The sequence below is a fragment of the Canis lupus genome, chromosome 14 (genome assembly GCF_048164855.1).
Source record: "Canis lupus baileyi chromosome 14, mCanLup2.hap1, whole genome shotgun sequence".
In the NCBI taxonomy this organism is placed as follows: domain Eukaryota; kingdom Metazoa; phylum Chordata; class Mammalia; order Carnivora; family Canidae; genus Canis; species Canis lupus.
The window spans coordinates 64505935-64531072 of NC_132851.1; the positions used below are offsets into that span (position 1 = coordinate 64505935).

The 25138-nt window shown below is 37.9% G+C and overlaps 1 protein-coding gene across 1 annotated transcript; it reads left to right on the forward strand.

Moving 5' to 3' along the window:
* Nucleotides 1-610: 610 nt before the first annotated feature.
* Nucleotides 611-23655, forward strand: AFM (afamin). Its single transcript, XM_072775365.1, has 15 exons — nucleotides 611-797; nucleotides 4580-4628; nucleotides 4937-5069; nucleotides 5773-5984; nucleotides 6971-7103; nucleotides 7905-8002; nucleotides 8793-8922; nucleotides 11619-11833; nucleotides 15353-15485; nucleotides 18075-18172; nucleotides 19292-19424; nucleotides 20227-20450; nucleotides 21287-21419; nucleotides 22627-22688; nucleotides 23498-23655. The coding sequence occupies exons 1-14, from the start codon at nucleotides 710-712 to the stop codon at nucleotides 22660-22662; spliced, it is 1815 nt and encodes a 604-aa protein (XP_072631466.1). The 5' UTR covers nucleotides 611-709; the 3' UTR covers nucleotides 22663-22688; nucleotides 23498-23655.
* The last annotated feature ends 1483 nt before the right edge of the window (nucleotides 23656-25138 follow it).

The window sequence follows — 25138 nt, forward strand, 5'->3', positions numbered from 1 at the left end:
ATATTTCCATATTTAGGATCATTTCTTAGTGTAGATTCTCAGAATTTGAGTGATTGGCTCAAACAATATGAATATTTTCAAGATTATTGATCTTTATTATAAACTTTTTATTTTATTTTATTTATTATATATATTTATTATTTATATATAAATATATATTTATTATATTTATTTATTTATTTATTATAAACTTTTTTCCAAAAGCTTTGATAATGTGAGACTTGTTTTATTATATGCTTTCCAAAATTAGACATCTTAATTATTTTCTTTTTTCTAATTGTGTCAGGTATATAAAAATTATACTTTTAAAAATTTAATTTCCTTTGATTTCTAATGAAAGTTAGCATCTTTCTAGTTGTCCTCCCTCTTTGACGAATTATTTTAGTCCCTTTTCCTTCAGCATTTGCAATGGTTTAAGATTTTTTTTTTCAGTTGTCTATTTGATTAGGTATTGTGCATACTTAACCTGTGGACTTTTTTTTTCTAACTCAATAGATTTTTCCAGTAAAACACAGAGATAATTTTTTCCTAGTTAATAATTAGCAAAAAAATCTGCAGTGTGATCAAATAAAAATCAAACGTGAGGTATATGAGAAATAGGTTAGACAGGTTACTTTTTTACTAATAGTGTCAAAGAATAATATAAAAACTTGATCTTTCTCAGTTACATTACTTTCTTTTGTGAATGTGATTTCTTAAAAAAAAAAAAATGAAACAGTTGAAACTTACAGGTTTTGTTATTTTCCTGTTCTTTGTGCCTGAATCTCTAACACTGCCCACACAGCCTCAAGACTTAGGTAAGAAATTTACTTGTATAATAGGTAAGGAATGACTATGTTGGGATAATTTCTAATTTTTTAATCTTGTTTTAATTCCATTTAATTTTTCACTCCCCCCCCCCCCCCCATGAGTTTAAATATACTGGTCACATATGCTGAACTAACCTTCCCAGATTTTGTTTTGTGGTCATGTTACCCAATCTATAGACAGAGATAGTAGTTATAACACCCAGCAAATGATCACCAGCTTAATGGCAATTTAGAAAGTGTTGTTGCAATATATAATTTGGATTTGAAAATATTAGCATTTCTTGCAAATGTATGTGGTGTATGGTAACAGGGGAATATTAAATGTGAGATGGGATTTTTCTATAATCTTTGGTTGTCTAAAGTATCTCCCAACTAGGTGACAAACATCTTTAGTGTACGCAGGTCCCGGCTTCTTCCAACCGGACAGTTTATAAATAAATGTCCTCAAGTTTGTACACACTTGTGAATCTGGCCAAGGCAGTGTCATCCTGGGGGAAAGGGTGACATACATTTTTAATTCCCAAAGGGGGAACATTTTGAATTTCGTCTGTCTAGAAGAGATGATGTCTTTTTGTAATTGCTCTGGCATGGATGAAGGACTTTTTTGTAACTTGTGCAAAAGTGCCATGAGCATTGCAGCGGCCCTGAAGATGTGGATTGTGTCGGACTTAATTTCATACTCCCCACAGTGCCTGCTAGTGAGACCAGTCACCGGGCTTAAAGAATGGTCATTTCTGAGTTCTTCTCCTTTGCCCTTTGTAGTGACTTCTTCAAAAATCCTGTTGATTTTTGTCTCTTCAATATATTTTGCATCTGTGCTTTGCATTCCCAGTACTTCTAAAAAAATTCATGCCTTGCTGATTTCTTAATAGAACAATTGCAAAGGTCTCCTAATGGGCTTCTTGCTTTTTTTCTATTCATCCATTCATTCTCCCACCTATCTATTTGGCAAATAGTTATTGTCACTTTCTCTTTGTCAGGCTCTGTGTCTATTTCTAATCCCTGCATATTAGATATACCACTACCTGGCTGGTATTTTGTAGCAGATAAAATGATCATATTATGTGATACCTCATTGTGGTTTTGATTTGTGTTTCCCTGATGATTAGTGATGTTGAGCATCTTTTCATATATCTGTTTACCATATGTATGTCTTCTTTGGAAAAAATATCTATTCAGATCCTCTGTCCATTTTTTACTTGGATTGCTTGGGGTTTTTTGTTTTTTGTTTGTGTGTGTGGTTTTTTGTTTGTTTTTGTATTGAGTTGTTTAAGCTCTTTATTTATTTTGGATATTAACTCCTTAATATCATTTGCAAATATCTTCTCCCATTCAGTAGGTTGCCTTTTAATCTTGTTGATGGTTTACTTCTCTGTGTAAAAGCTTTTTATTTTGACATAGTCTCAATAATTTATTTTTGCTTTTGCTTCCCTTGCCTCAGGAGACACACCTAGAAAAATGCTGCTAAGCCTGATGTCAAAAAGATTATTGCCTGTGTTTTGTCCTAGAGGTTTTATAGTTTCAGGTCTCACCTTTAGGTCTTTAATACATTTGAGTTTATTTTTGTGTATGGTGTTAGAAAATGGTCCAGTTTCATTTTCTTGCATGTAGCTGTCCAGTTTTTCCAGCGCCATTTATTGAAGAGATTATCTTTTCCGTATTGTATATTCTTACCTTCTTTGTCACATATTATATGTGACCATAGAAATGTGAGTTTATTTTTGGGTTTTCTATTCTGTTCCATTGATCTGTAGGTCTATTTTTGTGCCAGTATCATACTATTTTGATTTATAACTCTGTAATATATCTTGAATTCTGGATTGTGATACTTCCAGTTTTCTTCTTTCTCAAGATTGCTTTGGTGATTCAGAGTCATTTGTGGTTCATATAAGTTAGATAAGAAATGACAAGCATTGGTGAGGATGTGGAGAAAAATGAACACCTGTACACTACTGATGGGAATGTAAATTGGTGCAGCCTTGTGAAAAGCAGTATGGAGATTCCTTGAAAAATTAAAAATACCTTATGATCCAGTAATGCCGCTACTGAGGATTTACCCAAAGAAAATGAAAACACTAATTTGAAGATATATATATATATATATATATATATATATATATATACCCCTATGTTTATTGCAGCATTATTTGCAATAGCCAAGATATAGAAGCAACCCAAATATCCCTCAAAAGATGAATGGAAAAATAAGATATGGTGTATATATATAATGGAATATTACTCAGCCATAAAAAAGAATGAGATTTTGCCATTTGTAACAACATGGGTGGAACTTTAGGGTATTATCCTATGTGAAATTAGTCAGACTGAGAAAGACAAATACCATGTCATTTCACTTATATGTGGAATCTAAAATACAAAACAAACAAAAAGCCCAGACTCAAATAACAGAGAACAAACTGGTGGTTGCCAAAAGGAAGGTGGGTAAAGGAATGGGTGAAATAAATGGGAGTAAGAGATATAAACTTCCAGTTATAAAATAAGAAGTCATGGAGATGAAAATCACAGCATAGGGAATATAGTCAATAATATTGTAATGTTATATGAATGGCAGATAGTGACTATATTTATTGTGGTGAGCATTAAATAATATATAGAATTATCAAAGCAATATGCTGTACATCTGAAACTAATATAACACTGTATGTTAATTATACTTCCATTTAAAAAATAATCATATTTCTATCCTATATAAATATTTCCAATGGGTCTTTATGGCTTCTAATTGAAGCCCAAACTCTTAGGCTTTATATGCAAGACCTCTATAATATGAATCCAAGTGTCCATTCTTTATGACCCACGCTCTCATGAAAGGAGATTAATTGACTTTCTTCAAATACATCCCAAGATTTCTTACCTTTGTGATTTCACTTACATTATTCTTGCCACATAGAGAGATGAGCCTCCTGATTTCTCTGCTAGCTGATATCTTGTACATTTTTTTTTCAGACTCAATTCATATGCCACTCTCGCTATCATCCTTTTCTGATTTTCTCACCCAGGGATCATGAAGCATTCCTGTCATATACTTACTTACATTACTTTAGGATGTCACGATACATTCTAAATTGGATTATAGTCATATTTATAAGTTACTTGCACTATGAGAGTACCTAGAAACCTGAGGTCCAGGGGAGATGTCTTCATTATCACTGATTGCCTTTTATTCTCCAGCACAATACCTTGCAAAAGTAAGGACTCCATAAAAGTAGTCTATACAGACAAATATAAGTGTGCTGTGATTAAGATATACTATTTGGGAGGGAATCAATGATTTTAGACTAGTCCAAAGTCCATCTAAATATCTGTGTCTGGCTAGTATTATAAATGATACCAGCTACTAGCACACTATGGCCTATCTTGTTGGGCCCTGTAGTAGCATTTCATCATATATCAGTTAACTTTCATATTATTTTTCTAGTAATACCTGATAAATACTTAGCATGGAAATGGTGCTTGATTTGACATTTGTGACTAAGAAGCCATCAATGGCAAATCTAAAGTCTGGTCAATTTGAAATTAATTTAAGTCAATTCAACTTAATGAATTTCTCTTGAGTACATTGTAAGCTATGATTAAGATCTCAAATTTGGTTCATATGACTTTTCTCCTTCTTGTTAAGTATGCCAAATTATTTTCTATAATTAGTTTTCTATTTTACACTTGTAAATGTAGATGTCACATATAGTTATTTTGTGGGAAAATGTTAAAATACTGAGATACATACTAACTTAAACATCGTTGCTTTTCAGATGATGTCATTTTCACGCAGAAATTTATAGAAGAGAATGTTGGATATATGTGAGTTTCTCTAAACTATTTTTGATGATAATGGTGTTTACATGAGCTTATTTGATATATTCCAGAAATGTTAATGCTTCTCAAAAGTAATTCAATTAAATGGAAGCTATATTTAAAAAGTAAATACAGCATTACTCATAATATTCAGATGAGACAGCTGAATTGCCAAGAAATTGCAAAATGTATAGCCCTCACACTTTGATAACTTCCTGAGACTGGTCAGCAAGTGAATGTTTCTATGAGTTTTTGTTGGACAGAAGTGGAAATTCCACAGGTGATCATGGTGTACTCTGTGTGGACTGTTGCAGCACTATCATCGTATTTGCTCAATATGTTCAGGAGGCCTCCTTTGAAGAAGTAGAAATGTTGGTAAAAGCCATGACAGAATATAGAGATAAATGCTTGGTTGACATGACACTCCCAGTGTGTTCAAAATTAGCTGTAAGTAAATTGTTTGCGTTTCTTAAACAAATAAGCATATTTGTTAAACAGAGAATTTTTGGCTTGAAATATAAAAAAAGGAGATGTTCTATGCTCCCTCATTTTTAATTTTGCCTGAATTTGGAATTTAGGATAAGGTCCTCTCCTTGGATACATGCAATTCTGTATTCTGTTGCCCCAGAGGAATTGGCTATGAGATTATGGTCCATGCCATATGCATACAGGCAGGGACGTAGCAGATAGTCTGACAACGTGCACAGAAGGACAGAGGTACCATCCTTAGCTGCTTTCTCAATATATACTCTATTTTCACACAGCTTTTTCTTAGCCTCTGCCAAATAGCGTCACCATCTGCATTTCTTGAAGGCTACTACTAAACATTACTGCTAATACTTTATCAACACATTCACACTCTGACCCTATCACCTTGAGAGAAAAGGATAAAAGCTGTTATATTAGGGAAATGTAAGTAGCAAAGGAGTAAGAGGTTGAAGGGCCCCAGGATAGAGTAGAAAACATTTTCCAAAGTGTGGGATGGTTGTCACAGGTGTGGGTACCAATGCTTTGTTGACAATACTGGGAAAATTAGAATCTCTTTCCCAAAGGGGGACACTCATCACTCGTTGTGTTCATTGTGTCATCTCAGAAGGTTGTAAAACTTTACAACGAATAAAAGATGTCTTTTACTTTTCTTGTTGTCCAGAATGATGTTCTACTGGAAAATATATGTGCTCTGGAGGGACTGCCACAAAAGCATAATTTTTCACACTGCTGCAGTAAGGTTGACTTGGAAAGAAAACTTTGCTTCTTCCATAATAAGAAAGCTGATGCCGGATTTCTGCCTCCTCTTCCTACCCTGGATCCTGAAGAGAAATGCCAGACTTATAAAAGTAACAGAGAATCCTTTCTAAACAAGTAAGTTTTCTTTTAGTGGAAGAATTATCTAATTGAAGAATTATTCTTAGCCTGAGTCCAAAATCTAATCCAAAGGAACATAGCTGGTTTCATTGATGGATTAATTCATGTAATGTGTATTGTGAGTCACATTCTGTGCTCAGCATTGAGGATGAACAAGGTATGAAATCGACTTTCAAGATCCTCTTAATAAAGATACATATTTATTTTCTAACGTAGAAGGCCCTAACGGTGCCAAATGGTTACTGGAGGAAATAATCTAGTTTTCCCAAAGGGAAGGTGCAGCTCTTTCTTTTTTTAAAGACTTTATTTATTTATTTGAGTGAGAGAGGGAGGAGCAGACTCTGTGCTGAACAGGGAGCCTGATGATGTGGGGCTCAATCCCAGAACCCTGAGATCATGACCTGTGCCAAGAGCAGATGCTTAACCGACTGAGCCACCCAGGTGCCCTAGGAACGTGCAGCTTTTACTGAGGGTAAACATTAAATCAATGGATGTTTACCAAAAATCTGTTTTCAGAAAAAAAAAAAATCTGTTTTCAGTAGTGCAGTAATTGCAGAAGCACAGACTTTTTCTGGAAAGCTGGTGTGCTCATTGAAACTTAAATTACAAGTGTATTTGAATGAAAGCAAATAAAATCCTGGAATCTCAGTTGGAGTGTGCATTGGTAGCTCTTCCTTTCATGTGGAAGGGATAGCTGCTGACCACTGGAGCAGCCATAGTTCAGTGTTCAGGATGAAAACTGTCATCTTCACTCTGATTTGGGAGTTGGCAAGTTAATTGATAAAACTCTATTAGAGAGTAGATAATGTTGCCTTATTTTGAAGGCTTCCATAATGGAAAGTCTTTCCTCTGAGTTTTACAACTTGATCTTCTTGTCTTTTCCTATCTTTCCTTTCCCTGTCTTCTCACCCTTTGTCTACCATTTTCTTCCTTTCTTTCCTGTTTTTACCCTTTTCCCCTCTTCTGTCCTTTTTCTTTTATAGTTATATCTATGAAGTTTCCAGAAGGAACCCCTTTGTTTTTGCCCCTACACTTCTGACTGTTGCTGCTCGTTTTGAGGAGATGACTAAAACATGTTGTGAAGAACAAGACAAAGCTAACTGCTTTCGAACAAAGGTGAGTATTGCATTTATTTCATTAAAATGATAAGGGATCACCCCAAACTGCAGATCCTTACTTAAAGTTAAATTATAGCAAAGGGTTGTTTACCATTTAGTAGTCCTTTTCTTGCCACTTTCACTGGTTTTTTTCGATCCTTTGTCCACCTGCTGCTGATCTAAATTTCTTACTACCTGAGACCCTTGAAAGACAATTGCCTATTTCCAGGGTCTTTCTTCTAGCATTGTCTTCCTTGGAAATTGGAAGAAAGCCCTAGTGAGTGAATATCTAGCGTAAAGATGGCATTTTACCTTTTATTCTGGGGGAAGCCCTCTTTTGGCTACCCATAAAATTTAATCCTCATCTTTCCACCAAGCATGATTCAGTCATCAGGAAGACTGGCCTAACTTCTATAATGTGCCACAAATGCATATTTCTTTTCTTTAAAAGATTTTATTTATTTATTCATAACACACACACACACACACACACACATACACACACACAGAAAGAGAGAGAGAGAGAGAGAGGCAGAGACACAGGCAGAAGGAGAAGCAGGCTCCATGCAGGGAGCCCGACGTGGGACTCCATCCAGGGACTCCAGATTCACGCCCTGAGCCCAAGGCAGACACTCAACCGCTGAGCCACCCAGGCGTCCCGCATATTTCTTTTGATATATAAACTTATTAGGATAAAAAAAACGAAAAGACCTTCTGTTTCTGAGCAAATTTTGGAAAACTTGGTTGATACATAGTTATGAAATAAGAGAATAGTGACATTTTGCTCTTGCTTCAATAGAATTTTCTTTTTCTCCTTCAGGCAGAACTTGTCATACAGTATTTAAAAGCATCATCTTCTTTTCAAAAAAACGTCTGTGGGGCACTTATGAAATTTGGCCTGCAAGTCTTAGAATCCATGTGAGTTTCAAATATATGTCTTGTCTTTGCTTATATTTTCTCTTCTGTGTCCTGTTTTTGTTAACTTGTTGATGACTTTTTATTTTTACTTTTCTTCAGAGGTGTTGAGATGATTCTCAGTCCACTCGGGTAGCTCAGAACTGGGACATTAGGTCAGATAAGAGAAGAGCTGGGAGAGGGAGAGACCCTAGAGAGAAAGAGGGTTACTTCTGAGCTACTCTTTGGTTAGTTGGGAATCTGAATTGGTCTGAGAGTTCTCAGCTAGGCTTTATTATTTTTATTTTTTTTCAGCTAGGCTTAAAATGGGATGTATCCATCCATCTTTGAATTTGGTGACCAGGAAACAACTTTATAAGGATAAATTTCATCTCCAGTGCTCACCCTGACCAATTAGTAATGGTGCTATTGCAATGTCTTGAGAAAAATTCCAAAATCTCAAACAGATCAGCAGGAAAGAGTTCTGGGATGGATTATCTATGCCTGCTATGAGCTCAAAACAGGAAGCTGTGGTCCTGACAAAACGTGTTTTGCTATAAAAATTATGGAAGGGACCATATATCTCAGCCCTTCTTATCCTGTTCCTGGTCTAGGACTCAAAATATCAGCCTAGGAGTTTCTGAGTGACCCTGCAGGCTGTGCCACATATAAACAGCCGTTTGGTAAAGATATCTGTGAATAAAACGAGGGTACCAATTCTTATTGCAGCTACTTAAACTGTATCAGCAAAGAATTCCCTCTTGTCTTACTTGCTATCCAAATTGTTTTAGTGCTTTATCAATTCTTTTTCCAGAAATGTTGCTATACTTAGTCAAAAATTTCCCAAGATTGAATTTAAGGAACTTACCTCCCTCCTAGAAGATGTTTCTTCCAAGTACAATGGATGCTGTGAAGGGGATGCTGTGCAGTGCATCCGTGACAGGGTAAATATTCTCTAAAACAAGTGAAAATAGTGATTTGGGGCAGCCATTTTTTTATCCTGAAGTTGCCCTGATATGTGACTACTTTACCACATGAAATAAGAATGTTAATAGGGGGGGGTGGGTGGTTCGGTCAGCTAAACTGCCTCCTTGGTTTTAGTTCAGATTATGATCTCAGGGTTGAGGGATCCAGGCCTGAGTTGGGTTTTGTGCTCAGCAGGGAGTCAGCTTGAGGATTCTCTCTCTCTCTCTCCCTCTTTCTGCCCCTCTCTCTGCTCTCTCTCTCTAAAATAAATAAATAAATAAATAAATAAATAAATAAATAAATAAAAATAAATATTTTAAAATGGTAATAAAATGTCAAATAATGACATAAAATAAATTTAAAAATATCTACAAATAAGCTCAAATAAAACTTTGGGGTTTTTTATACACGAGATTGTTGTTAGATTACTCAACAGATTCTATTTCATATGGTAAATGTCCTTGACCTAAAATTTTAAGGATTTAGAATTTGTGGACATTCATTTAAAGCAGATTGAAGTTTTCTTTAATATTGCACATCTTCTTTTAGAGATATTAAAAATTAAATAGTCAAGCTCAGAGAATGATTTTTACCACTGTAAAGTAGTTCTTGTCAAATAAGTGATGTTAAAGTAACTCCTATGTTATTCTTTAAAGTGACTTTCTAAGGGTATATGCTGTTAAATATATTGTTGATGGTTTAAGTTGTTAATGCATACAAAAGGAACACAATTTCATTAAAAATATCTCACCTTCCGAGGTGCCTGGGTGGCTCAGTCCGTTAACTGTTCAACTCTTTTTGTTGTTGTTGTTTGAAAACTTATTTTTATTTATTTATGATAGACATAGAGAGAGAGAGAGGCAGAGACACAGGCAGAGGGAGAAGCAGGCTCCATGCAGGGAGCCCAACGTGGGACTTGATCCCGGGTCTCCAGGATCGCGCCCTGGGCCAAAGGCAGGCACCAAACCGCTGAGCCACCCAGGGATCCCCCTGTTCAACTCTTGATGTCAGCTCAGATCTCATCTCAGAGTCCTGGAATCAAGCACCGCCTCAGGCTTCCCACTTAGTAGGGAGTGTCCTTGTCTCTCTCTCCCTTGGCTCCTGCTCTCTTTCTCTCTTTAAAAAAAAAAAAAAAAATCTTAAAAAAAAAAAAAAAGAAAATATACCCTACTTTCTTAGTTGAAATGAGGGTTTTTCTTAGCAACCTTTAATTAGTTTTACTATTTTAAGTTCACAGTGAAACTGTATGTTAATTAACTTGAATCTTACAATATGAAGATACATATATTTTATTTCAAGCAGTAGACAACAGAATTATTATTATTTTGTGCTTAATCAGACTCCAATTAAAAGCAATCTCACACGCTATTTTTTATTGTTTGATTATGGAAATGTGGGTTTATAATATTAACTATTATATACTGAAATAGAATATAACTGAAGATTTTTTTGGTGAAGTTTGTAGCTGAAGCTAAGAGATCATATTATGTCCTTAATATGTCTTCTTTTAATGCCTTCATGGAGAAATAAGGGAAGTTAGACTGCAGTTTGTTCAAAACAGAAGTGAATCCCAGACGTTAAAGAGATGTGCTGCCAGAACAGTGATGGCTTTCAGTAAAGTGTGTAGATATTTGCAAGGACTGGCTTCCTGGTTCTATATGGCTTGTTGGAAACATGGTGCCAACAACCCCAACCCCGGTTTGTTTTTTTGTTTTGTTGTTTTTTTTTACTTCAACCCAGAGAGCTTTATCCCATTCTCTGCCTTCAGTGTTCACCAGAGGAGGAGGAAGAACAGCTTGGGCAAAGTCAGAGGGGCCTGGAATAGCTTGATATTTTCTGGAACTCAGCAGAGTACACGTGAAAGTGGAACAGAAAGGAGGGAGAATGTGCAGACTCATATCGGAAAGTCTGGAGGAGAGATTAGGGGCCAGATCAACTTATTAAAAAGTATCCAACTAACGTGTAAATAAGGAAACTTCACCTTCTCCCTTATTCCCACAATTTTTTTTTTATTCCCACAATTTCATGGGGTGAGAATTGAGATGAAGTGTAGAGAGCGGGTACAGTAAGGGTTTTTGTTTTGTATATTATTTGACAATTTGAACAGCTTCAAATGAACAGTAACCATAGGAAACTCATAACGATGAGTAGGATAGCTTTTTTTTGTTTGAGAAGTCTTCATCTGGAAGTTGCCATAGTAGTTCATTTGTTTATCATTTTTTCATTCACTCATCAAATACTTATTGAGTTTCTGCTGTGTGCTTGGCATAGTTTCAGGACATGAGAGAAGACGTCTAGGATTCTAGATATTCTAGTCACATGTCTTGGGTGGCCTTCATTGAAGGAGCATGAAACAACATTTAGAATTTAAAATTACAATATATCAGAGAAGTATTTTAAAAATTAATATTTTACAATAAAATGTGAATTTATAAGTATCTATTTTTGTAATTATATCATTTTAAATCCCCAGAAATAAAACCTGCATTCATGTGAAAAATTCATGTGTATTACATTAATACAAAATTTAAATACTATGATCAAATCATCTGATGAAGCAATTCTAGATGTGAGGAGCATGGTGGGCTTTGCATGCAACCATTTATCATGTAGGAAAATCCAGCCCTGAAGAAATGAGGAAACTAAAGTAATTTTTCATTCTTCTGTCATACAGAGCAAGGTTATGAACCATATTTGTTCCAAACAAGATTCCATCTCCAGCAAAATCAGAGAGTGCTGTGAAAAGAAAATGCCAGAGCGTGGCGAGTGCATCATTTCCTCAAATAAAGATGATAGACCAAAGGACTTAGGTCTAAGAGAAGCAAAATTTACTGAAAGCGAAAATGTGTGTGAAGAACGAGATGCTAATCAAACGATCTTCATGGCTGAGTAACATAAGTCTATACTGAAATTTATAAGGCAAACAGAAACTTATGATTTGATCTATTTTGGCTAATTTGGGTGAAAGGAATGGGAACCATTTAAATCATTGGATATCACATAATTTTAAAAAATCACAGCAACAGATAATGGCATTTTCACGTGATTTTAAGAAGATGCAACTGTGTTATTCAGGGACGGCTAACATTTATTGAGTACTTGATATGTGCCAGACAATGGGCTCAATACTTAATGTGAATGATCTGTTTTAATTCTCACAACAGGCATGTGAAACCAGTATGATTTCCCCCATTTTTTCAGATGAGTAAACAAAGGTACAGAGCAGCTAAATAACTTGTTGAAGGTTCACAGCTAAAAGCTGGCAGAGTAAGGATTTGACCAGAGGAAGTCTGGCCTAGGAAGTTGCAAGCTGAATTGCCATGCTCGGCCACTCCGCAGTCGTTCAAGGAAAACTAGTGGACTTGGAGCTAAAGAGACCAGATTTGAGTCTTGGTTGCATCACTTGAACAAGTTAGCCTCTCTCTGTTTTACATCATCATACATAAAATTCATATGAGAATATTCATTCATTCCCACTTTATTGGTAATGAAATATAATCCAGGCATTATACATTAGACATGGCCTTTATCCTCAGTAAGCTTTCATCAACAAGGGAATGTGATGTGGGAAGAGACAGACTTGAGAAATAAATGAGTGCGAGACACGTTCTTTTATTTCTGATGGCACTATGTAATCTCTAATGGAAAGACAGAGGAGGAAGTGGTCAAGTATACCTGGGAAACCTGGAAAGGCTTGATAGGGAAGAGGTGCTCAAAGCCATTTTGGTTATCCAGACAGAAGAGACAGATCATGGATAGAAGTATAAAACCACTGGATGTACTTGTGGCTTCGTATAGGGTATTTGCAGTGACAGAGGAAGGTAGTGAGAAGTATATGTGGTCAGATCACACCGCAGGCTAAGTAATGAGAAGCCACTGAAGGGCTTTCCCTGAAGAATAAGGAAGGACAAAATCACTTTTGTTTTTTAGAAACTTCATCTGGAATGAATCCCAGTTTGGGGCTTAGGTGGTTGGGTAAGTAGTTTTCAGATTCAATGAGATGGGAAGTATGGGTCGAAGGTTTTGTGGGAAAGAGAATATGTTTGAATCTGACCACGCTGATTTTGAGATACTCATGAACTAACCAATTGGGAAGTCACAAGACAATTCTTTTTACTTGAGTATAGTTGACACACAATGTTCATTAGTTTCAGGTGCACAGCATAACGGTTTGACAAGTTCATGCATTATAATAGGTTCACCACCAAGTGTAGCTACCATCTGGTCCCAGGATCACTATCACAATACCATTCACTGGATTCCCTATTGTGTGCCTTTTATTCTTGTGACTTATTCATTCCATAACTGGAAGCCTGTATCTCCCACTCCCTTTCACTTGCTTTGCCCATCCTCCCTCCCCCCACCCTGGCAGCCATCAGTTGGTTCTGTGTCTTTATAGGCTAATTCTGCTCTTTGTTTATTCATCTGTTTGTAGTTTTTTTGTTTTGGGTCTTTTTTTTTTTTTTAAGATTCTACTTATAGTGGAATCATATGGTATTTGTCTTTCTCAGACCGACTTATTTCATTTGGCATGATGCCCTCCAGGTCCAACAAGGTGGTATCAAATACCACGAGACAGTTTTATATGTGAACCTGGGGCTCTGGAAGACACGGGTTATTGAAAACTTACCAAATTTTAAGTGCTTCTCATCCACTAACCAGTTTTAACTTTCAAAACAACTCTCTCAGGTTAGAATACTTTTAATATCCTCATTTTACAGGTGAGGAGACTGAAGCACAGAGGTTAAGTAATTTGTTCCCAAGTCGCACAGATAATATGTGGTGGAGCCAGGAATCAAACGTGAGCAGTCTGGCTGCAGACTCTTGTTCTTGTAACCGTTGTGCTCTTTTGCTTCTCATGAGTTGTGGGCATTAACTCAGATTAAGCTTAACAAAGTGTTAGAGGTAGTGTGTTTCCCTCGTACCTAGCACATGTGCTCACCAAATGGAAGCAATTTATCAGCGTCATCATCATCATCATCACCATCTTATTACAACATAGTGTTTAAGGAGAAATCACAGAGCAACAGTGAGCACGCTAAGCCAGAAAGGGATGTTTAAGATTCAGTCTTTCTGGGTGTAAACATTTGACATAAGACCTCAATGGATCTTCCAGGCTAGGGGAGGCTTCTAGGAATTTTTTTGTTTACAGCCTTTCGATGGTGTTTTTTTTTTTTTTTTTTTGGTGTGATTTTATTACTGTAGAAAGGTCCATGGCTTTCATTAGATATTAAGAAGAGTCCTTGATTCTCTGAAGGGTAAACACTGCTGCTTTAGGGTCTAAGGATATATCCCAACAATAATATTGAGAAAGCAGGTGGAGAAGCAGAAGAGATGATGTCAGAAAAAGTAAGGTTAATCAGGAGAATCGAAGGCTGCAAAACAAAAAGGGATGTAGAGTTCCCTGAAATTGAGGAACTTTTGTGAGGTATTGCTCTCACCAAACATAGAAGGCCATCTTAACTTATTTTGAATGGAATAGATAAGATTCTTTTTTACGAAGAAGATTGTAAAGAGCACAGCTGAGGTGCTTAGAGAAGACACCCCTCTCCTGCAAGGAGAGTCAACTTGGCTTAGAAAAGAATGAAGTAGGCATCCCAGGAGACTCAGGCTCACATGTTACGTTTCCATTAACAGCAAGGTGCTTACCTGGTCTGGGACTTCCTTTTCTCAGCTGTAAAATAGTACTGATCTTGAGGACTAAGTGAACTTAAATAAGAAAAGTGTTTCCAGAGGCTCGGAAGTATTTCTGTATCTCTTATGCCCGGAGCTTGATCCAGTGCTAGCACCTACTAAGGGCTTAATAAGTGTTAGCCTCTTTCCTTTCGCTTTGCCATTTCTGCCCCGCATCACACTGCCTGGACCCTTGGAGGCTCTCACTGGGGCCATGGAAACCCCTGTCAGTGACTTAGAGCTCCAGGGTTACTCCCATATTTGACAAGTGATGGGATGAAGTCATGGGCACAGCTGCTTCCCAATCTCTCACCAAGGTGGCCCTGGAGTGGGGAGGAAGCCATACTTCCACCATCTCAAGTGGGAGGTCTGAATGCAGTTTCCAACAGAATTAGACTCAATATGTATTTTCTAAATGATTGATGGCATGATGCACCATTTCTGATGTTTTACGCATCAAATCCCCTAATAATGAACTCAGAATAACCCTAATCATTCTGTCCTCTCAAGTAAAAGCACTGTTAGCTTAAAATATACCGTGGAAGAGAACCTTTGCAAAATGATGTCCTGTAGTCACAGTAGCCCCTGAAATCACTCCCTGAGCAAACCGGAGGAAGGAGTTAGCATTGAAAGCAGAGTCAGTATCACAACCCCTGATTACTTTAAAAGGTTGCAGGATTTAATATTTTGTTCTTTCCCTAAGGTCTAACGTATGAAACATTTTACACATCACAGGTTTCTTTATGAACACGCAAGGAGACATCCAGAGCTGTCTACGCCGGAGCTTTTAAGAATTGCCGGGGTGTATGAGGAGCTTCTGAAAGAGTGTTGCCATACAGAAAACCCTCCCGACTGTTACCGCCGTGCGGTAGGTTCCACCGTTCTGGGCTCACAGAACTAAAAACACAGCCACACAACAAACACTTCAAAATTGGTATCAAAGCTTTACTACAGTTTAGGGAGTAGAAAATGTGATTGACCCATCTGAGTCTACTTTAAATACAGTGGGGCTGATTCTTGGGCAGATTGAAATGATGTTAGGTTTCTGCACACTGTCCTGCACTACTAATGCTGTGTGTTGACGCAAAAAACCCTCTTCCCATTCAATATTTCACATTTAGAGCTAGATTCGTGTACTCGGCATTTTATTGAGCCATATTGGATTTTCTATGATTATAAAGTAATAAATGATTATCAAAGCTGATTAGGAAAGTGCCAAAAAAGTTGCAAAGATAAAAATAAAAGCTCTGATACTGTCACTGAGAAATAGCTATAATTAAGATTGTCTTGCATCTTTTCTAGGCATATATGCACATGTGTGTGTGCCTAACAATAAGATTAGAATAACAATCTCTTAAGAAATTTTGGGATCTAGTTTTTAAATTTATTTATTTATTTATTTATTTATTTATTTATTTATTTACAGCAGGGGGAGGGGCAGAGGGAGAAGGAGAGAGACAATCCTCAAGCAGACACTTCGCTCTGCTGGGAGTCTGATGCCGGGCTCAATCCCAGGCCTCTGAGATCATGACCTGAACTGAAATCCAGAGTTGACTGCCTAACTGATTGAACCACATAGGTGCCTCTGGATCTATTTTTTTAGTTACTATCATAGAGAACTTTTTATGTCATTAAACAGACTTCAAAATGTACTTTATTTTATTTTTTAAGATTTTATTTATTTATTTATGAGAGCCACAGAGAGAGAGAGAGGCAGAGACACAGGCAGAGGGAGAAACAGGCTCCATGCTGAGAGCCTGATGTGGGACTCGATCCCAGGACCCCAGGATCACGCCCTGGACTGAAGGTGGCACTAAACCGCTGAGCCACCCAGGCTGCCCTTGTACTTTATTTTAAATGATCAAATCTCATCATCATGATTTATTTAAATGTTCTACTGTGTGTTGGACATTGTGAACATTTAGTTAGGTTTTTAATTTTATAAGTGACCCTAAGTGAATATCTCATTCCATTCATCTCTATTAATATTTATGATTATTTTCCTAAGATTGACTTTAATAATTTCCCAGGGATATTATTAGGTCAAAGCATATAGACTTAAAAAAAAAAAAAAAAAAACAGCACTTGATACAAATGCCCAAGTTACTTTTTAGAAAGTTTTATTTGCATACAGTCCAACAACAGTGCTTGAAAATACATCAGGGGCACCTGGGTGGCTCAGTTTGTTAAGCGTCTGCCTTCAGCTCAGGCCATGATCTCAGGGTCCTCAGATCCAGCCCCACATTGGGCTTCCTGCTCAGCAGCAAGTCTGCTTCTCCCTCTCCCCCCGCTCCATTTGTACGCTTGTACGTGCTCTCTTTCTCTCATAAATAAAATCTTAAAGAAAAAAAGAAAAAGAAAATACTTCACCTCTGCCTTCACCACCCTAGGAAATTAACTGCTAGATTTATATGTAAAAAATAGTGACTATGTTTTAAGCATTTATTTGATTTTTAAATAAAGTTAGGTTTTTCCCACATGATTTTAGCTAGTGTACTTATAAATTTCTTGTGAACAGGTTGCTCATGCCTGTTATCCATTTTCCTATTGAAATTAGTGTGTTTTAGTATCGATTCATGTGTATTCCTTAAGTATTAGAGAAATTCATTATTTGACATTTCTGATTTTTCTCATTCATTTGATATGTGCTGCTTTTGCTTTATTTAAAAAATTGTATCCACTTGCCATAAAAGCCAGTTTACATTCATCCATATTTGAACAGTGAAGAGGACCTGACTTCCAGTCTAGCTCCACCACTGTCCCTAAAAGGAATCTGTTCCTGACCTTTAAATGAATCACTAACGTGTTAGAAAATTCGTTTTTCATGTGGAGGCACAGTTTGCCTCACAGCATCCGTCCACTGGTGTGTACTTTTTCTCTCTGGTGGCCACGCAGTAGATCTCCAATTTCATGCTAAAGGAGACAGTTTGTCAAATATTTCAATACAATTATTTGAGTTTTTAAGTTCCAATTCTAACTGATGAAAACGAAGATCTAAAATAAAGATGAATTACTAAATTTATTCTGTAATTAAAAGTGTTCTATAGCAATACTTACTAGCTGGGTCATTCTAGGCAAGTCATCTGACTTCATAAGCCTGATTTCCTTTATGTAAAAATGAAAGACTGTCCTGGCACTTGAAAGTGATTATCAAGTATGATCATTGTCAACATAACATTTGACTTGTACTTCATAAGCTGGAAAGCTCTAAAAAATGTACAAGAGGATGATGAAAAATTTGGATCTTCAAATTTTAGTAAGAGCCACATCTATGTTTAGAGCTGAAAAAATTTAAATTTTTACACACTCATAAAAAATCTACTCTCAATTTAGTAAGCAATATATGTAATGATAGTTTGAAAATACTGTGCAAATAAAACTATTTGACAAGTTGACATGAAGCTTATGATTAAATTTTAGATAAGATGTTCATAACTATGATTGCTCTTATTTTTAGGAATACAAATTCAATGAAACAACTGAGAAAAGCCTCAAGATCGTACAGCGAGAATGTGAACATTTCCAGAATTTGGGGAAAGATGACCTGAAATACTAGTAAGTTGTTTGCACAAGTTGCTTAACACTTGTGACCAGGATAAAATAAAGGGTGCCACAAAGTGTCAAAAATTCAGCTCTGTCCTTCAGTTATGGTAAATCTATAGATTGGGAAAGAATAAAAATACAAAAGTCAAGAATGCACATTAGCCTTGCATATTAATGGAATGCATATTCAGCCTTTAACAGGAATGAGGCTAGAAATGAAAGAAATACAAGATTCTAGGAAATTGATTCTCTAGTGCCTTGGTTTTTACTTGCTTTTCTCAATCCCAAACCAGAATCTCTGGATTCTGCCCCATTTGGAAAGGCTTGGTAGAGAGAAAAATTCAGGTCGTTATAATTTCTCAAGTAAAGATGGTTTGCCCAGAATTTGAACTCACCTTGCCAAGTTCATAGAAATAATTCTGGATTTGTTTAACACTTTGATATTTATTTTCTTTTAGTGCTTTTGTGAGCATTAATGAATAATACAGTTTATTCTGGATTTTCTTAATTAATGACCAGGCTAATATACTGTGTATTTAAACCAAACATCTTTTTTTTTTTTTTTTTTTTTTTTAATTTATTTTTTTTTAATTTATTTTTTTATTGGTGTTCAATTTACTAACATACAGGATAAACCAAACATCTTTGAATCAAAATGCAGTTTGAAAAATATGATTTCACTCTTTCTGTAATCCGGCTGGTAAAACTAAGCCTGTTAAAGATATCAGTTTTCTTTATCTCAGATTATCCTTTTCCAACATGTATCTATTAATTAAATTCTCCCTTTAAAATATTTACTAACTATGCAAGCAATTTCAAGCAGGATTTTACATACCAACTAAGGTATTGCTGCCAGGGAGCTCCTGTACCTGCAGGTAAGACAGGATGAGCAAATCTGAGAATTTCTGAGATTACCATGAAATTAGGAGGAAGCCAAAAATGCAGAATCTAGGAGGCAGGGTATGGGGAAGTAGGGAGTGAGGAAGAGTTCTCTGCCATTTCATGAGAAAGCTGAGGTTCATGTCCTTACTTTGGCCGTTCCTAGCCTTGAAGAGTTAGGGTTTAAAGTAGCTAGACAAGGGAAAGTAGGTATCTGTTTCTGTTTAGAACCAGAGACAAATGTTCTTTCAGCTACATTGTCAAGCTCACAAAGATAGCCCCCCAGCTCTCCACTGAGGAACTGACCTTTCTTGGCAAAGAAATGGTGGCGGCTTTGACCACCTGCTGCACATTGAGTGAAGAGTTTGCCTGCGTTGATAATTTGGTGAGTATGGTCCATGAGCCTAACTATTCCTTAAAAAAAAAAAAAAAGACATCTGCCACGCTCATTGATCCATAGCAGTTATGCAGTTAAGTTATACGCCTTTCTTCATTGTTTTCCACACTGTTAAGCAAGGAATGTCAAAATTTGGGGGGGGGGGGCGGGGCTCACCACATCACAATCCTAAGAAGCGAAAGGGATTGTCTTATTTTCTTGGGGTTCTCCAAATCATCTTACTTCTATTTTTTAAATTTATTTTATTTTATTTTATTTTATTTTATTTTATTTTATTTTATTTTATTTTATTTTATTTTATTGAGAGAGAGTGAGAGAAAACAAGAGAGAGCAAGCTGGTGGAGAAGCAGAGGGAGAGGGACAAGGAGACTCCATCCTGAGTGCAGAGCCTGATGCAAGGCTCCATCCCAGTACCTTGAGATCATGCTCTGAGCCAAAGTCAAGAGTCCATCACTCAATGAACTGAGCCACCTAGGCACCCCTCTTACATCTTCTTATTACTTATTTGTTATTTGTAAATTGTTAGGGCAAATGACAGAAATAGCATACTGTTTCAGAATGATTACACTAACAAGAAATTAATATATAGGGATTTGGATTGCAATGGCTTGAAATTTTATTATAATGCAAGTTTCTGCTTTGCTTTGGATGTAGTATCACGTTTACAAAAGCATGGGTTTTTCTGAGTACAGTTAACAGTTACCATAGAACAATATGTTTCTCTAGCCATATTTCAAAACCCTATTCAAGTTTTAAAGTCATATCTGAATTCCAACTTTCATTGGCACAGGTGGATTTAGTTCTTGGAGAGTTATGTGGAATAAATGAAAATCGGAACATCAATCCTGATGTGGACCACTGTTGTAAGACCAACTTTGCCTTCAGAAGGCCCTGCTTTGAGGGACTGGAAGCTGATAAAACATATGTGCCTCCATCTACGTCTCAGGATTTATTTACCTTTCACACAGACTTATGTCAGGCTCATAATGAGGAGCTCCAAAGAAAGAAAGACAGGTATAAGCATTCTTTTTCATCCACCTTTCTTTCATCCTGAAGGCATGTAATGTATTAATGAGAAGATGTACTGTAATGCATATGTGATTTTGGTGTTATAATCCTCTTCCTTCCCTCAAATTGCCCAATCTCTCCAACCCAGAAAAACACTGGAGGCTATTTATTGCTGTTGTTTTTAAGTCAAAACCTAGATAGTCTCTTCTTTTGCTAGATGTGGAGTGTCTAGTACACTGTGATTTGGTAAAGTGAGTTAGGGCAACCAGCAAAAAGGCTCATAAGTAGGTTCATAATGAACTGGACTTTCTTGAGAGAATGTCATAGATATTTGCTTAATGTTTGAAAACATGAGAGACCTAAAAGGGACAAGAATTTTATTTTCATCTTCTCAATCAGGCAATGTTATAAATGCTAAAGAATAAGCCTTTTTTTTTTTTTTTTTTGATTCAGGTAGTGTCTGTATCGAGTAGAGTGGAAATAGCATTCAGCTACTGAGAAAAAAGGAATAGAGGTTGTTTTGAAAATAAATCTTCTAGAAAGATCAAAACTAATCACATAATCTACAATACTGTACATAAGGAACACCTAATATATATCAATGTTTTTTACATCATTTTGCTTACAATTATATAACCCTCCAGAGAATGTTACCATGAAATCCAGCCCACAAGTCCAATAGGAAAGCTTTAGGAGACCCCTTCAAAATGGAATATTTTAACTTTTTATAATCACCCAAATCAAGACCCTCAAGACGTGTGATATTGTGACCAGCACTTTGGAGAAGAGGGACTTAAGAAAGAAGTCTTTAATTAATTCTATTTGGTACCTCTGGGTCACAGGTTTCTTGTCAATCTGGTGAAGCGAAAGCCTGAACTTACAGAGGAGGAGCTGCGGTCACTGCTTGCAGATTTCTCTAACGTGGTGGTGACGTGCTGCAAAGCCGAGGGGCCGGAAGCCTGCTTTAACGAAGAGGTACTTCTATTTCTCTTCCACTGAAGTTCAGCTGGTATTCCTGGTTACATAAAATACAACTCCCAGTAGGATCCTGCTTCCCCCCTGCGAGGTCTCTGAGGCCTCTGAGAGCACAGCTCCTACGAGGCTGACATGCAGGTGCTTCTGTGGAAGGCCCTTGGCACCGTCTACCTGGTGACGACGTGGTGCGAGAGAAGATGTCAGGGGCACCCGGTTCTAATTCCAGTACTTTTGGTCATATACCTTAAACTGACCTGTACTTCACCATCTGTAAATGAGGATGGTGATAATTATCCTCGAGTATTACCACTGGGCCTTACTCTCCATTTTGAATCACTCATTAGCTTAATAAAACGAACAGCCAAACTGATTTGCAAAGGAAATCCTTATCAGCCCTAAAGGGAGGGGAGCAGGAAGGGTATCACGTATCAGTATGTGCAGTCTCCTGGTGGGCGGCTGTCTTACCTTCCAAGGCCTTGTCCCAGCATCCCTCAGGTGAGCAGACAGGTGTGGGAAGTGAGGAGTTTGGGGGTGGGGGGGCGCTGATGAGTGTAGCCAGGGGGACGAGAGGAGCCACACTCCCTGCTTGTTCTCGCTCCAGTGACTGGAGTCTCTCACCGACTTGTGGTGGTCTGGGATTCTCGGGCACCCATGAGTGCCGCCCCGACGGCGGGCTGCTTGGAAGTGCCTCCTCACCGATTCCCAACTTCCTTTCTCACTATTTCTTTCCTAGCGACTCTCACTCCCTCTCAGACTCACAATTTGCACACATGCAAATTCATGCCACTCATATCCTTCCTGCGTGGCCACAGACACGTATACCCACGCACAGCTTTCGTTCTGGCCGAGAGCCCTCTACTTTTTCCAAATGAGCGCTTAATCTGTGAGGAGTTGTGTGCGTGTGTGTGTGTGTGTGTGTGTTTCAAATTATTAGCTTTTAAAACATATGTTTAATGTAATTAGAGATTATTAATCAAGATCTAGCATTTACCTGAGTGAGTGTGTACGTTGAGGCCATGGAAAGGAGGGATGAATTCATTGGAAGTTCATAAAAGGGCCTTGAAGAGAGGGTCTTCATTGTCTTCCTGTACAATATAGGACGCCTTATTTTTTCTTTCCAAAATTCAAGGCAACATACTTCTCCAAATTCGAATAATAATGTCTCAATTTTTTCTATGTGTTTTTGTTTCTTTTTTCCCCCTCTCAGGGCCCCAAGGTGGTAGCCAAAAGCCAGGCTGCTTGAGAAGTACAAAGTAAAACCCACCAAAGGTAATACCTGCCCTCTAAGTCAAATGCCAAATGAAAAACCTGTGTGGTCACCTGGGCTTTTCCGTTCTGGTGCTTCCATGTCTATTTCTGGTTCATCCCATGTGCCTGGTGCCTCGTAGGCCCATCTTGGTCTTCTAACATCTTTCTGGGTGTCTACCGCTCTTTGTGGTGTGTTTGCGGTAGCACTTCTCTCACTATTCAAGCAGCTTTGCCGATTAGCCAAAAGGTACCCAGTCCTCTGTCTTTCTGCTACTGAGCTCAGCTGTCTGGACCAGAATGGAGAAGCAACTGTTTCTGCAAATACCGACAGCAAACCTGTCCTAAGAGTCTTGCTGCAGCAGTACTTACATAAATGAAAATCAATACCTTTGTGATTTCACAGTTATATAAAGGATGCACTCTTCTCTTCAGCTTATGTAAGACTCATATACAAACTTTTTTAAAAAATTTATTTATTTATGATAGTCATACAGGGAGAGAGAGAGAGAGGCAGAGACACAGGCAGAGGGAGAAGCAGGCTCCATGCACCTGGAGCCCGACGTGGGACTCGATCCCGGGTCTCCAGGATCGCGCCCTGGGCCAAAGGCAGGCGCCAAACCACTGCACCACCCAGGGATCCCCTCATATACAAACTTTAGGAACAAAATGACGTTCAGTGTCTAGGAAGAGAGGCCACAGAGAGTAGGTTTGAGTCTATGAGAAGCCAGCATCCTTATCACTCACAGTTTTCTATATACAAGACTTCTCATCACCCAAATTACACTATTTCACATTCTTGTGCTGCATAAGACACTATGTTTTTTCCCCAGGTTTTAGGGAACAGAGAGGAACCCTGACTTACCTGCTTCCTGTCTGTCCTGTGGTGGATTTTATTTTCTGAGAAGAACCCAGTGAGAAGATTCTTCTGTAACCTCTATCTGAAATCATGTTCTTGTAGTGAGCAATAAACAATGAAATCATAAAGTTATTTCTCAAAGACTGATGTACTGTGTCAACTCGATAACCAAATTAATCAATCAAGACACATCCATTCCATCAGCATCCTCAGCCCACTGGCAAACGTACATGGCTCGAAGGAAGGCAGGGAACAGCAATGGTATGGGTGGGATCCTCACAGACGCTGTGCTTGCTGCTACTGGGTGGAAAGGACATGTGGAGCTGAGGGCAGGCAGCCTTCCTGCTGCTGCTGCTTCTAGCATTACCAGCTGGCACTGAAACACTGGCCTAAGTCCTTTCCATGCATTATCTCATGGAATCCTAACAACTCTATGGAATAGATATCATTTTTTAAAATTTTTTTTTAATTTTTTTTATTATTATTTTTTTATGATAGTCACAGAGAGAGAGAGAGAGAGAAGCTGAGACACAGGCAGAGGGAGAAGCAGGCCCCATGCACCGGGAGCCCGACGTGGGACTCGATCCCGGGTCTCCAGGATCACGCCCTGGGCCAAAGGCAGGCGCCAAACTGCTGCGCCACCCAGGGATCCCATAGATATCATTTTTTAAAAAGATTTATTTGTTTATTTTAGAGAGAGAATGAGAGAGCACAAGTGGGAGGGGCAGAGGGAGAGGGAGAAAGAGAATCCTCAAGCAGACTCCCCGCCGAGCACATAGCCCAACCCGAGGCTTGATCTCACAAACCTGCGGTCACCACCTAAGCCAAAACCAAGAGTCAGATGCTTAAATAAGACACTCAGGCACCCCTGAAGTAGTTATCATTTTAATTTCCACTTTACAAACAGACTACTTGAGTCTTGGGGAGTTAAACTAATCTGTTCAATGTCATGCAACTGGTAATTGGCAGAACCAAGGTTTGAATTTGAGTCCTCTAATCCCTGAACAAGATTCTTGACCTCTGTACACCCTACCTCCTAGGTGTGGCCATGTTGAATGACTTATAAAATCTGTCATTCATAGAAATGGAGGAGCACCCAAGGCATCAGTGACAATGGCTCTTTCTCTTACTATTCCAAGCCGTAATTGCCGCTAATGTTGGAGATGTAAGTGCTTGTCAGTGATGTCTAAGGAGAGGGAGTGTGGGGAACTGGGCAGCCAGGAAATGAGGGTTGGTCATGGGCTCGTGGCCTGATTATCCCAACTGTTCTTTAAACTTTTAAAGTTTTTAGTGTTTCAATGTCTGAAACTGAAGGTGATGACCTTTAAGAAATAATACTTGAGAATAGTCACAGAGTCCTTTCGGCATAGCAATTACAGTGTAGTCTTTGGGATTTTTATTTATTTCACCAACAAGTATTTATTAGACTCCTACTGTTTGTCAGACATTGTGCATACAAACGTGAGCTGGTTAGAGATGGTTCCCCGTGGCAGGGGAGAAGGATAGTAAACAAGTAATCACATGTGATGTCATACGGATAGAAAAAGTCCCTGCTGTGGGACTGCATTGATCGGCACTCAATCTAAGCTGAAGGTGTAGGGGGAGAGGAAGGGGA